Source organism: Panicum hallii, chromosome 9 (genome assembly GCF_002211085.1).
Source record: "Panicum hallii strain FIL2 chromosome 9, PHallii_v3.1, whole genome shotgun sequence".
NCBI lineage: Eukaryota > Viridiplantae > Streptophyta > Magnoliopsida > Poales > Poaceae > Panicum > Panicum hallii.
The window spans coordinates 35,195,672-35,209,895 of record NC_038050.1 but is presented as its reverse complement, the minus strand read 5'-3'; the positions used below and the strand labels follow the sequence as shown (position 1 = coordinate 35,209,895).

Below are 14,224 nucleotides of genomic sequence, written 5' to 3'. Positions count from 1 at the left end.
CAAATCAGCCAACTTTGAAAATCCATAGGAATTCGTAGCAAAATCCAAAAATTGTCAAACTAATTTTGTTGTACTCCAGAAGTTTAGCTCTACAACTTTGGTTATTAGAGTCTAGTTTGAAACCAAAGACTTTTTGAGTTATTTTTAAAGTTTAGCAAAAGGGTATCTTGAGTATAACTTTTGCATGCTAGCTCTATTGCTTGTGAGTTTTGGTATGTAGCTTGTTTATGGTATGAGTGAGTTTGTGTGCAAATTTCACTTGCAGTCCTGAACCCTAGCTTGAACTAATTTAAACTTATGAAAATCAAGCTTGAAATGGTTTAAATTTATTCAAACATGTTACTAAGATTTTCATGCTTAGATATTTTTACCATGTGATGTTCTATAATTGAGTAGTTCATAGTAAATCTTTCAAGAATTTATGGTACTGTTTTGACTAAGGTTTGAATTTAAACTGGAAATTTAAACTTAATTCAAATGCTTTAGTTTCTGTTTTTAGAAATTTATGAAAAATTCATAGTAAGCTCATCTGTTAGAGGTAAGATTACCCATAAAAATTCAAGGCCATAGCCTTTATAGATTTCAAAATAAAAATCAAACTTGTTAACCTAATTCAATTGATCCAATTAATTATGATAATTGAATTAAGATACAAATAGTAGGTTTGAATTCAAATTTCTTGTTTTATAAAGTTGTGTTTATCAATTTGTTAGATTACAACTTTATCATGAAGTAAAATTTTTAACTCAAGAACCACCTAATTCAAATCATTGCATATCATGTAGAGTCAGCGACACTCGACGACGGAGTCTACGAGCTAATCCAAGAGCCCGAGCAAAGGTTTTCTGAAGACCAGGTGAACGTCGCCGAGGATTTAACTGATGTCCTGAACCAAGGTTCGGAAGTCTTTAGCATCCCTGACCCCAGCCCCGCTCAAGAAGGCAAGCCCCGATGCATAACCCAGTATTTTAAATTACTACACTTATACAGTTTTATACTTATATATATATCTATATTATGCATTAAGTCTAGGAATTGAAATGGAACCCTAGATGCATGGATCCTAGGAACCTATGTAATGTACCTGAGTCCTTATCGAATAGATGCTCTGCTAATAGGACCGGCAGAAGTCGAGTGGTTTCCTGTCACTCGCGCGATATAGGAGTTAAATGTTTACTATTCTGCAATCACTATAAGGATGATGGACGGGGTCATGTGCAGTATCATGACTTGGAAGGTTACCCCGTCTGTGTTGATAAAAGTTGATAAGGTCGCAGTGTGTGGTAGTTGTGGTCAAGTGTTTGAAAGTACTAGCCACGTGCCGTAAATATGGTGCGCGGTAAGCCTAGTAACCGATCGGCCCGAGGAGTGGACATACCCCCCACCACTCGTAATTTGGTTTTTCGCACACGCACCGACATGCGGGAATACGTTCCGCACAGCGGACAGGAGTACGGTCATGTAGTCGCGCTACAGACGTACGTCCTGCACATTGGATATGCGTATGGTCCTACAGTCGCTTGTGATGGTTCTGATCCATGAGTCGGAATGAAAGGCAAACGATTGCTTCGGAACAATCATTGGATGTTCCAAGCGTGTGAGTTAGGTTTACCCTTGCAAGGTTTTGAAATTCGATTCAGAATCGTCCATTTCTCGTGGAGATTGAGACTGCTTGTTCCTTCTGCCACATAGAGTAAGAACAGTAACTATTGTTGGAATAATTTTGATGGATGCTAAACTCTACCTTGCTTGTCTAGTATAGGTGATTACCTAGAATGGTTAATGAAACTAGAATCTGAAAGCTAATATGAAAGTTAGATCATACTCTTTGTTGCTTTTCAGCAAAAAGAAAACCAGAACCTCTCAATCCTCCATGGTCTAGCTTCGGGCTAAGTATACTCAATTTTCGGTTAAGCCTTGCTGAGTATTAGTATACTCAGTCTTGCTAGTCTGTCTTTCAGGTATGGCCTGTGAGAACCAAACGGATAGTCCAGCCTGACCATTTTCTGTTCCGTTTGGCTGGTCCGTGGAGTGGGACCCGTCCCCGGCTGACAATGACCTTCCGGAATGACGCCATGTTTCGGGTTAAACGTGGTGTCAACTTTCGCGACATGTGTAGTCACGTGTTAATTTCTTCCGCTGTGACTGAACAAGCTTGCATAGCTTGTGGTTTTAAACAATGTTTATATAAGTTTATTTTAAGTTTGAAACAAATTGTAATAATATTTAATATCTCTATGAATTAAAAGTTGATGAGCTATTGTGTGATTGTAAACTCGCCTTCGTGCGAGGTAAACCTACCTCAATTCTGTGTAACCGTAGTTGAATCGGTCGGTGACCCGACAGACCAATGGGTTATTCCGTTTAAAGTGCGTTGAGTTAGTATCGCCTATAGAGTGATGACTAGCGCACTTGAACCGGAATAATTCAAACGGATTGGTTATACCATAGTAGACGCAGCTAAAAGCTTAAATACGGCTGGCCGTAAGTTTTACTAAGGCTGCACCGTTTTTGGAATATAGTGATTAGAAAAATTAAGATGCTTTCTCTTTTTGGGGACTGTAGTGATCAAGCAGGCAGGTTTTCTCTTAAAATGTGCTTTCTTCCGGAGCGGTGCACAAACTGCCAAAGAAGCACAATAAGGATTCCAGATCAACCTCGTGCAAATACATCAATCTATTATGCCAAAATTAGGGCATATAATAGCAATTGTAAACAAACAAATTTGCCTCCACCCTATGCTAAATCCAAAAATACAACATCATAAGAAACTGAAACGACATGATTATTCATGGGACTTTACAGGCATCTCACAAGCATATTATCACAAATAATGCATATTATTGTACTTCAAACTTGCATGATTGATGAGCTCACTTTATGATCTGCCATACAATGAGAAAAAGAAGACCAAATCAGTTTGTGTAACAAAAATAAGTTCGATAAGGTGAAAAACTAGCTTGTGTATCCTAATAATCAATAGAGGCACTCAAAAAATAAAAAGGTCATCAGAAATTGGCTAGGCAAATGCATTGTTTTGCTTGTTCGTAACCAAATTTTGTCAGTACTAATAGTGATTTTAAGTGATTTGCCTAAGAATGATACTTTGACTAATTGAGAACAAAACTTTGCTTGACCAAGAATAGCACTTTGCCCAAAATGAGAGCAATACTTTTGCCTAGCTAGAAGTAACATCATTAACTAACAGAAAATAATGTTATTGCCTAGTGAAAACCATGTTATTGCCTGGTGAAGGACAAGCATCATCCAACATGCAGGTCAGCAGGTGTTGATCATAACATTCGTAAAGTAGTGAAGCACCAACACTGATTTAGGAAAAGCAATCATGTAAAGAGAAATCTCAACTACCTTGAGTTTTCTGTAGGCTCTTTCAATGAATCTGTTCATGACATGTCGCTCCAAGCTCCTGTTAGGTAATCTTAAAGTTAGCCATTATAGTAACTCCATGCGCTAATCTTTAAGGTATAACCAAGAAATATGATTCATTCGGTACCTCTCCTAAAGATTCTTGGTATCTTGGAATGGATTTATTTAGCTTAATTAATCTGCATCTCTTTTGATTCGCATGCAAACACAAGGATGTTGCCATTTTAATATGCATTGGTGCAACCAAAATAAAAAATGTTAAACTGAAATGACTAATTTGTCTGTTCATTTAGCGTAGATGGCCTACACATGAAATTGTAGTATTGCACGCAGTGATCAGTAGAAACAACAAAAAAAACACATTTTCACAATATGTGAAAAAGTAAAAGCTTGATATCCGTACACAAAATTAAACTATCCTAGTTGCATAACCAAAATTTCCTATTAGCTCATATATAAATTGCTTCTAAATTTGACATAAATGCTTTCCAGACATACACTAAATTGCCTAGATTCTGCACTAGACCACCCCAGTTACGTATCGTTCATGACCCATGAAAACATAGCACCGAACAGAATGCATATATGATAGCTTGCAGGCTAGGAAAATGTTAGGGAATGATAGAACTATTATGTTTTAAACATTGACAATGCAAGCATCAGCTAAGAAATGCATCTCTAAAAAGAAACTGTTATCACTCAACATAAATTTGTTTCTTATACCCATTTCCATTTTCATCCCAATTCATCAAGTCATTTAGCATGGAAAAAAAAGGCAAATATGATGTCTGCTTTCCTATTCTACAACTCACCCTCCCCTTAACCGAAACCGTTCTCAATTAGGGTCTCAATTAGTACAAATTCGTTAGAAAAAATATAAATCTTCAGTTAGGCTATTCTGGTGGGGTCATTAATGCATTACATATAATAAAATACGCTGCTACTAGCTAGGCATGCTAAATACATAATTGAGATATTTATCTTTCCAAAATCATAATCTGTGCTAAAGTTATTTAGACTAGAGGGCTAGACATGCAGCATTGTGTTTTGGGAATGATTTGGGTGCTGATCAAAACTGGTACCTTGCAAGCAGCAGGTAGGAGATGGATCACATGCTTAGATGAAAATATATGCTCAATAGCATTGCCTAGTGAAGCACAACATTTTACCATATTTAGAACTATAATATTGCTTAGATGGATATCCCTAATAACCTTGTCTGATGAAGTACAGTGTTATTGCCTAAATGGACAAGTAAAATTGCAAAATGAAGTACAATATAATTGCCTAATCAGTCCTGAACCCCTTACCCTCCCGCGGAAGGCTCAACGCGGCACCGCCTGGCGCATCGATGAGGCAGTAGGTTCCATAGATCTGCATGCCAAGAAAAAACAGAGAAACATTATGATGTGGGACGGATCTCCGTACTTGCGGTGGGAAATTAGGGATGGCAACCGACCTCGATGGATTCATACTTGCCGTCATCCTCGCCCGTGCCCTATGCAACTCCACGCCCCGTCGTCGATGTTCCGCCTGTAAGCCCGCCGCTGCCCGCCCGCCCGCTACTGCTGCCCGCTGCCGCAGCAGCTCCGCGCCGCACACTGTTGCCGCGGCCCCTCACGCCGTACGCCGTTGCCACGGCTCGCGCCGCATGCCACCGCACGCCGTCACCGTAGGCCCGCACGCCGCAGGAGAAAGGTGGTGGGGAGGGGAGGCGCGACAAGGGAGGGGCAGCGCAGGAGGTGGCAACAGGGTGGATTTGGAAGAGAGCTTGCGAGGGGGGAGAGAAGAAATGGATGGAGAGTTGCGATGAGACTGATGGATGCGTGCGGAAGGAAGGGGTGGGTGGGGCCTCGGCTGGGCAAATGGCCAAGGGTACGGCCAGCCGCTAACATGTTATTACCAAAAAAAAAATTAGCCACGTGGAACCTATATGATGGGCCAAAATCAGCTACAAAATCTGTGGAGATGAACCATTGAGTGGCTCCAAGCATGAGATTACCGAGAATTGATTGCTCGCAGAATAAGACACTCAGCAAGCGCTGATGAGGATGGGGCAGTCTAATAGGAGCAATCGGAACCAAAATTTGGCCGTAGCACAACTGTAACAAAAAGAATATGAAGCATTTTTACATCCTTTTTTCTTCCCAGTTTGCAATCCCTTGGCTACATTACAGCAACAATAATAGTAGACCCAAGAGCTACATCTGCATATCAGCAAAAAAAATCACATCAGCATACACATCGCCGTCAACGTATTCTTGATTTACCTGCCAAGATCAATTCCTACTCAAAAGGGTGGGGTAACAGAAGAAATCAGGAAACCTAATTGGTCGTAACGCGGGGCTGCAGATCCATCCATGCTGCCATGCTAAATTGATCTCCCATCTCTGCTACGCCCTCAAAATATCTTTCGACAGCTCGATTGAACCATACAGCAATACTCTGTACTGTTCAGACATGCAAATTCGAGCAATATTCTGAGCTCCATATTTCCGTCCACAATATTGTACTGACATTTGCTTTTGATTTGGGGAGCTATGTCTCCAGTGAATCAACCATTTCAATGTCGACTGGAATGCCATTTGCTACTGTACTTGAACCTCCAACACGTCGGTAGAAAAGCACATATGCTGCAGACGTTCTGATCGCATCCTCATTAACAGAGGAGACATGACTATCATCAAAATGATACCAGTTATCCTCTTCTACTAGCTGCAAGTGACAGGATAGACAACTTCAGGAAGCTAAACAGGCACGCACATACACAATAATGCAAACATATACAAATATAATATAACAGCGACATGAAAATGCAAATACCTTGGCGTATGCAGAGTAGTGTCCACCACCCAGACCACCATAATGATTGATCACCGCATAGAGTTCATACATGGGCTGCCGATCACCTCTTGACGTCTGCTTCACATACTTGCTCATATTGAGATCATGGATTGGAAAGTTCACAAAAGTATCAAGCTTGTTCTTCATATAGCGGCTGTATGAGAACCTTTTCAAGTGAACTACCAATATCTCGGGCAGCCTCCACAAGTCCAGTTTCTTGGTAGCTTGCCTGTGTTCCTTGCAGCCAGGGCAATACCTTAAATAGGCACCACAGCATCAAAAACCATCAGATACAAACAAAAGGCTCGTTTCAAATGAGGGCAGTTTGCAAAAGCATCTCAATTAACAAAGAAAAGGAAAATTACTAACCACATATCATCAGGCCCCAGAGGTTCCTCCTTCAGAAAGGCATCCAAGCATGAAAATAAATTCACTGCTTCTTGCCGGGTCTTCTTTGACAAAAAACCAGGCTTGAAGACTTCAGGAACTTCATCCATGTAATCAATATTGTACATCTCATGCTCTCTATCAGACCAATCCATCAAAACCCTCATAACTATTCCTAAAACACGATTAGAATCCGTGTTTATAGCATTTCTCACACTACCTTTTTCATCAGTCAAGGAAAGCTGAAAAGGTAAATGTTCATCAACTGCATCATCATCCCCAGTTGATGTAGACAGACCCTCCTCGCAGGTGGTGCCATTATCCGTCAGTACAATACCATCCAGACTTGGCCCGTTGCCATTCAACTTGACTGCAGACACATCAGGGCCATGTGCATTTGCTCGTACAAATGGAACAAGAACAGCAGAGACAGCCACATAAATGTCAGATTTTCCAGTGGAGTCATTAGGAATACAAGTCACAAGGGGGCACCCAATGAGCTTCCGGTTGATATTAAACTGGGGCTCAGCAGCACATCTGGGTGAATTATCAAAAGAATATCAACATATAAGAACAGATTTGGATACTAATAACAACCATCAAACAACATGGCATAAAGATAAGTCTAATCATCTGGTGCATTCTGTGGTCTATGGACGCACCTGAATTGCTAGTCATCAATCACAAAAAAAACATAATGAAAGAATCTAAAATAAATAAATCAATAGAACTTAAAGGAGAAACTACCACCCTATATTGTCTTGAATTGCAAACCATGGGTGGATGCATTAACAAATGGAATCGCAAACCATGGGGGAATGCATAAACTCACCTGTCTGCCCTACGGTGAAGTATCTCCAACCTCAAAAGTTTTTCATGACCAACTGGGAGCCTATATGCAACAAGTATATCTTCATCTTTTATATTGTGAAGTCCCTCAATTGGATTTGTAAGGTAGCGGTAGATCCGACGCTCGTAAACCTAAACAATAGAAGTATCAGCTGCTCAGTTGCACGCATTAAGATATAGGATTAACTGCACAAGAAAAGTAGATACATGTTTGTACCTCTGCAAGTAACAATGTCTCAGAACTTTTTAAGCAGCAAACGTCAGCAAGAGCTTTGGTAAGATCTCTGCAATTTCCATTTTTCTGCACTGTCACAGTGAAAGGCATTGGAAGAGCATCTCCAGTACCACTGAATACAGTTACAGTAATCATTCGAGTAACTGTTGATGGCAATGGTAGTGACAAGTACATAAATGGGTCAAAGGTAACAGAGATTTTGTTACAAACTGGGCACACCAATGTAGACTTGTATTGGCCCTGCAACATCAACCAACAGTTGACAGATTTAGCACAGAAACACAGAGCCGGATTATCAACCAACATAATAAGCCAGATTGTCAAATTGATAGTTTCAATTGCAAAAAGGATTGACCAAAGAATAGATCAATGAAGGCTTCTTTGGTCAAATTTGGACACTAAATAGCCATAATGCTTTCCTAAAGAAAGGTTAGCAAAAATGCAGTTTAGAAATTAAAGAAAATGCCAATATATCAATGGACATATAGGTAACCAGCAAAATGAACAGAGACTCAGTACTAACTCTTGAACATTAAGTTTAAGATTAAGTAAATATATATTATATTTTTGCATTCCCTCAAGAAAATACCAATGTATCAATAGAACTACAGAAAAATAACAAAACGAATACAGATTAAGAACTATGTATCCTCCTCAATTTGCCAGTGCATAATTTTTCTGGAATCTTTTTGTTCAAAACTGCCTCTTTTCTTTTCTATTTTTTTACTTGATTATTTTCTCAACTTTTGAGTTTCTCTTGATGACCAAAGGGCGCATTCGGTTGACATTGATTGCAAACGAGAAAATGTGATCTAACAAAACAATGAAAAAGGGATTCGCAACTCTTAGGTGGAATAACAGATAATAGGTGCAACATGTAGCAAAGAGGAAACAATTTAACTTACTTGAAACTTATCTACAATTATTGAGTCATTTCGAGCTTTATGGTAATTCCAGCATTCTTCAGCAAATTCATCATCTGGACGGCCATCAGCATCCTTTGCCTCAATATATGGTTTCTTTTTGACACGGTTGAGATCTTCATGCAGTCCATCCAACAGAAATGCAAGTAGCTCCTGGAAAGGTAGGGCAATACAGTATCATGAAGGAACACATTTTAAAATTAAATAAAGTGTGGTCACGAAAAAATAAAATTCACATCAACGGAAAAGTTATGCAAAGGCATTCGGACAGAGTAACAGCTAAACACGTGAAGGCACTAACATGCTGAAAAAGGAGGATATCTGAGTGCCAAATATAATGCAAAGTTGCAAGGCTAACTCCAATAGTGAGCATGCTACGACACTCCTATCATAATGTGTGGTGCAAAGCATCATAATCTGAACACCTGAAAAACAGGGAATATCATCGAACAAGCCCAAAGTGTCAAAGTTGAATAACTAAGCGACCATCATAAAGTAGGGGTAAAAGATTTATATCAGCAAGCAATGCCACTTACCCATACAGAATGAAAGAAAGAAATGTAGGAAGGCAACGGGATAGGACAAAAAAAAGGGAATTGAGAATATATTGCAAAGACTTCGAGACATCTGTAATTAAATGGTCAATTTTTCATAAATGAGATAACCGAAAATGATAGAGCTATGGAGTTATTCAGAAATAGCACTCTGGTGTGACCTAGGGATGGTAAAGGGCCTAAAAATTTAGCCTAGATAATCTAAGGGCCAGGCTCTTATTCATAGAATTTTAAGCAAAAAATACATAAGGGTCAAGTTGGATTGTGAAGAGAGCACTAGGGCCATGATCCATTACCACCCGGGTGTCTGGCCAAATGGATTCAGTTCAAATGGGAGTGGGGTGCACTTTCTTCATAAGTAGCAGAAGATATCTGATATCTGTAACACAGCTGTGTACTAGCTAGAAGAAATATGCATTGGAAAAAGGAGATCACTTTGAGTTTCAACTTAAATACACAAATCCCATACATGAACACAAAATAAATTTATATACATCCTCTGAGTTGAAATCAATTCCTGCTTAAAATAAGACCAACCTGAGAATCATGCTGATTATATCCACTGAACTGCGGGGCAAAACGAGAAAGTTTTGATTTAAATGGACGTGGAGCAACAGAAGTTCGACCAGATGACCAAAGTTTTCTAAGTAGCTCTCCAAATGCTACTGCAAGTTCACCCTGTGCGTAACCAAATCCTCAAAAATTAGCAAAATTTCATCATCCAAGTAAACTTTCTTTAATTATGTTCAGGATAAGAATGAACACCTGGAGCCCTAGTGGATTTTCTGTGTTTATCTCACGAGTATAGTCCTCCAAAAAGTACTCTACCAAGGGAGGTGTGTGAACCAAGGATTGTATGGCACTATTCATGAAGCATGTATTACCCAAGTTATGTAAACCACTCAATCCGTGAGTATCATCTTTAGTTCCATTGCTGAAACTATTGTAACCATCTGCTGAGTCCTTTAGTAAAGGACTGAAGCTATTATCTTGTGAAAAACTAGAACCAATTCCAGATGAAAAACTATTTGAAATGGTGGGCCCTCCAGCAATTGATAATGATGATGTTGAAGGTCCTAAAGGAATTAGTGCCAACTCATTATTTGTGGATCTTGAACTAAAACCTGAACTGCTCTCATCTAGCTTCATCTCAAAGAGGATCTGCAAGCATAAGGCAAGAAGGAACAGTTAGAACTTAGCGATCACCATCAATATGGATAAATAAAAGTTCAAGTAAGACACTAGCCGTAGTACCACAAAATAGACAAGCTGGTTTGCATCCAGCACATATTTTTTGGTGGGGCGAGAGATGCATCCAACACAAGTTCATTCTGGGTACAGCACAACGAAACTTAATAGCTATCATATCACAGGTTCATTGAGGTGCGACACACCACCCAAAAGCAGAATTATATTAAAGACTAAAACAGTCAACTTTTATCACCCAAAACATAACAATGAGATGGATTGTGCAAAGCAAATGCAAGTGTAACAAAAGAAGAAAGATTTATTAGTTTGCACATACAGCTAGTTTAGTCCATGCCTAATGCTGCCACAACTACACTTTTTGTGCTGGCAAAGATGACAGCCACAACTAAGGAAAAGTTAGGCACAAGTTTGGGTCATTGATGCATGGGCCCTAACAATGAGAAAGTTGGGCAACCTATAGTTGCAGCAACCAACTAAACGCTTGTCACAAAATGTTTGGCAGGAATGAACCAAAAATATCGATTATAAATCCAGTTTCAGCTATAACAGATGGCATGCAAAACAGACTGCAAGAGAAAAAGATGACGAGAAAGGAACATTGCTATGTTCCTTTCAAAAGTAACAGCAAAACAAGCAACAATGCTGTGTCTTGGTGGAGATTTCAAAAGGAACATTGAAAGGTTTCATCCCCCCAAGAAAGGTAAACAAAGATTGCACCATACCTCCTGGTCCATGGTAATTTGAGCTTCATCTAGTGTCTCATTGAGATTAGTCAACTTCTTGCTCTTTGACTTTTGGTAATAGTCCCAGATGACAATCTGAAACATTGAAACAAAACAGGCAAAGACACTAACCATAAGCATGAGGTTTACTGACAAATGGCACAATGGATCAAATTCAACAGATGATAATGCTTGTACCTCAGACTGCTCTACTGACATGAGTGAGCAAACCACTGAGTAAAGCTCATGAATTTTGGCCTGAAAACATCAACAAACAGATGCTAAAAATAAATCAATTGCAGAACAAAGAAATTTGTCTAGCCTGGTAATAATATTAAACTTGGGAATTCCAACAGAACTACTAAGATGACTTTATCTTTATGTGCACTATTACTCCAAGCAATTAACAATTTGCATATTTCCAATCTGATTATGAGAGTAGCAGCAAAACCCAGTGCTAGTCTGAACATTCCATGTATGGTTTCAGACATTTTCATTCACCCACAGCCAACCAGTTCAACATCCCAAACTAGATTAAAGTGAATAAAAAGCTGATGATACCAAATACAGCAAATAAGCTATTTGGCGCTGTCTATGCAACTGTGTGGTTAATAGGAACTCTTAATTCACTTTACCTGGCATGCATCGTAAACTGAAAATATATCAGAACAATTTCATTATTATAGGCGGATAATTTTGTGTTGAATGTACCTTTCTACTTATTCTGATATTCTGTTCAGAATTGTCTCTTCCATCAATTAATTTCAGACAGAGAGGATAGACATCCACCATGTAACCCTTGCAAGTTGGGCTATCAAAAATTACTTTTCTGGGGATTTCTGGTCCACCTTTATACCTGCAAGTATTGGTATGTTCAATGAGTAGAGGAATATATGATACCAAAGAATACACAACAAAATAATCTATCGCACAGAAACTAATTATTTCTCAAATGAGTGACTGCAATAGATGGTAGTCCATCCAAAAGTTGCAATGCAAATGTTAGATACCGCTCCTAAGTCCAAACAGATGCACACAAGTATGCTTCTAATAAAAGAAAGAAAAAATCAAATACATTAGGGATCACAAGTATTCTTAACATAATAATAAAGCTGTAACCATGATAGATAAATGGATGAAACTGACACAATCAAAGGAAAAATGTCTAGGAACTAAATCTTGTTATTGTGCAGCTACCACATTATGTTGTAGACATAAAGGAGACAATTCACGTAGAAAACCTAATTGCTAACAAAACAGGCCAATTGGTGCACCAATTTTCCACTGCTGTGTACAGTTTAGGGAACGTGAGCGACAAAAAACAAGCAAACACAAATAGATTAAATACCATTGAAATAGCTTCCACCAAACTTGTTGTGGCACCAAAGTGTAGTCCTCCCCTTCTCTCAAGGTCCTTTGAAGCTCTGGCTCTTCACTACCACTGATTGTTTCTGCTGAAACAAGCTTTGAGTTATCAATCTGTCCGGGTCTATTCGTAGCCTGAGGAAGCTGCTCATTGCCATTCTCATCGCAACTGACTAAGCCCACGTAACGTTGCCACTCCATCCACCAGCTGCCACATTTACATAAGATGTAATTCAGCAATTTCGAATAAAAATGGATGACTTTTCAACGTTAGGACTTCAAAAAGAAATGACAACTCCAAAGTGCAATGAAGACAAGACATTTGCAGATAACACAACCATATCTTTTGCAAGAATTTTAAAGGGGGTGGTGAGCTCTTCATAGTTTGATGACAACATTCTTAAAACTGTTTTGAGACAAAGATTTACTAAAGCCAGGGGGCAGTTTCAAAGACAATAACATTCCATGTGTCTTAGACAGGGATGCAAATCTTGGTATCCCTAATACTTCAGTTTACAGGGCCATCACGGTTTTCAGGAAACACCGTATCTCCAGGTCATCATAACCATGGTATCAGGTCAACTTAGATGGGGGCATAAAACCTTAGATGGGAATCTGAGTCGTCCACCTAGGCTTCCTTTCATTAGCATACTCCTCCAGTATACAAGAGTAGTTCAAAATAGTTAACATTCAATTTATAGGTAGAATTCCTTTCGTGCATGTAAATTCCAATTGCGTTAGTTTGAAATCTTGCCAATGTTCCTGATTGAATCATTAGGAAGCAAAAAATCAAAACAATGTGTGGAAATTGAAGAGATGAATAGACAATGTACATCCAGCTGATAAAAAATGCCTAAAAATCAGTGGGTGAGTCGACTAGACTACTTATGATCATTTCCATAATTACAATCTATCCACCTACTGCTGTAACATTACAATAACACGAATAAGTTCTATCCAAACTATTGGCATCCCTTCAAATATGATGGCAGTCCATCGCCTGGTACCAATCTAAGTTGCCTGTTGGATGATCCCATGTTAAGACCATGCCCAGCCAGTGTTCTTCACCCTCCTGTTCCAGACACCTAAAGAATTTTGGCCCAGATGACCAACCATCATCACCCAAACGGCCCAGATTTCCGAGACGTTAGAATATATATCAAAATACTGCCGCCGGATTTGGTCATTATACAACGCTGGCCCCCCAATAGTTCTAGATTCAATTAACCACGAACCCGCGCCTACCACAAAACTGTACGCCTCGGATCCCCGCTTCCAGCCGAAGTCCCAAATCGCGCCCCCGGAACGACGCGCGATTCAGCAAGGAAAAGTACGCGGGCAAGCTTATTACAGGATTAAGAAACAAAGGAGGAAATCGGACGGCACCAACCTCTGCGAGACGAGGTAGCGGAGATCCCCGTCCTTGACATTCTCCTCGGCCTCCCTGGTGAGCGCGGCGACGAGCTCCCGCTCCTCCTCCGCCGTACACGGGAGGCAGCTCGAGGCCTGGAGGAAGCCCTCCGCGCTCGGGATCGTCATCCCGCCGCCGATCCGACACCGCGCCCAGCCCGATCGAACCCGAGCAGCGCGGGCGAGGCGACGAATCGGGACCTAGGGTTTGGTCCGGCTTCGGCAGATCGAGCGTTTTAATTTAGGGAGGACGACGAGGGAGGTGGGAGAGGGAGGAAGGAAGAAACCAAGTAAAGAAAATGAATGGAAAAATGGAAGAAGAAATACGGTGATTTTTAT

General features: G+C 39.9%; 1 protein-coding gene across 2 annotated transcripts; it reads right to left on the bottom strand.

Annotated features, from left to right (window-relative positions):
- Positions 1–2,645: 2,645 nt before the first annotated feature.
- LOC112874007 (ubiquitin carboxyl-terminal hydrolase 9-like) lies at positions 2,646–14,014 on the bottom strand. 2 transcript variants are annotated; one of them, XM_025937142.1, is made up of 17 exons: positions 13,866–14,014; positions 12,459–12,683; positions 11,822–11,966; positions 11,309–11,368; positions 11,111–11,206; positions 9,945–10,340; positions 9,717–9,857; positions 8,608–8,778; positions 7,685–7,942; positions 7,451–7,599; positions 6,601–7,155; positions 6,211–6,487; positions 5,390–6,102; positions 4,847–5,275; positions 4,698–4,761; positions 3,370–3,427; positions 2,646–2,885 (listed from the first exon to the last, which is right to left on the bottom strand). In XM_025937142.1, exons 1-13 carry the CDS (start codon positions 14,012–14,014, stop codon positions 5,926–5,928), a joined length of 2,799 nt encoding a protein of 932 aa, XP_025792927.1. In that variant the 3' UTR covers positions 2,646–2,885; positions 3,370–3,427; positions 4,698–4,761; positions 4,847–5,275; positions 5,390–5,925. The 2 variants fall into 2 exon arrangements, with proteins under 2 accessions (XP_025792927.1, XP_025792928.1); XM_025937143.1 differs by lacking the exon at positions 3,370–3,427 and having other exon boundaries at positions 5,390–5,594; positions 5,713–6,102.
- Between the last annotated feature and the right edge of the window lie 210 nt (positions 14,015–14,224).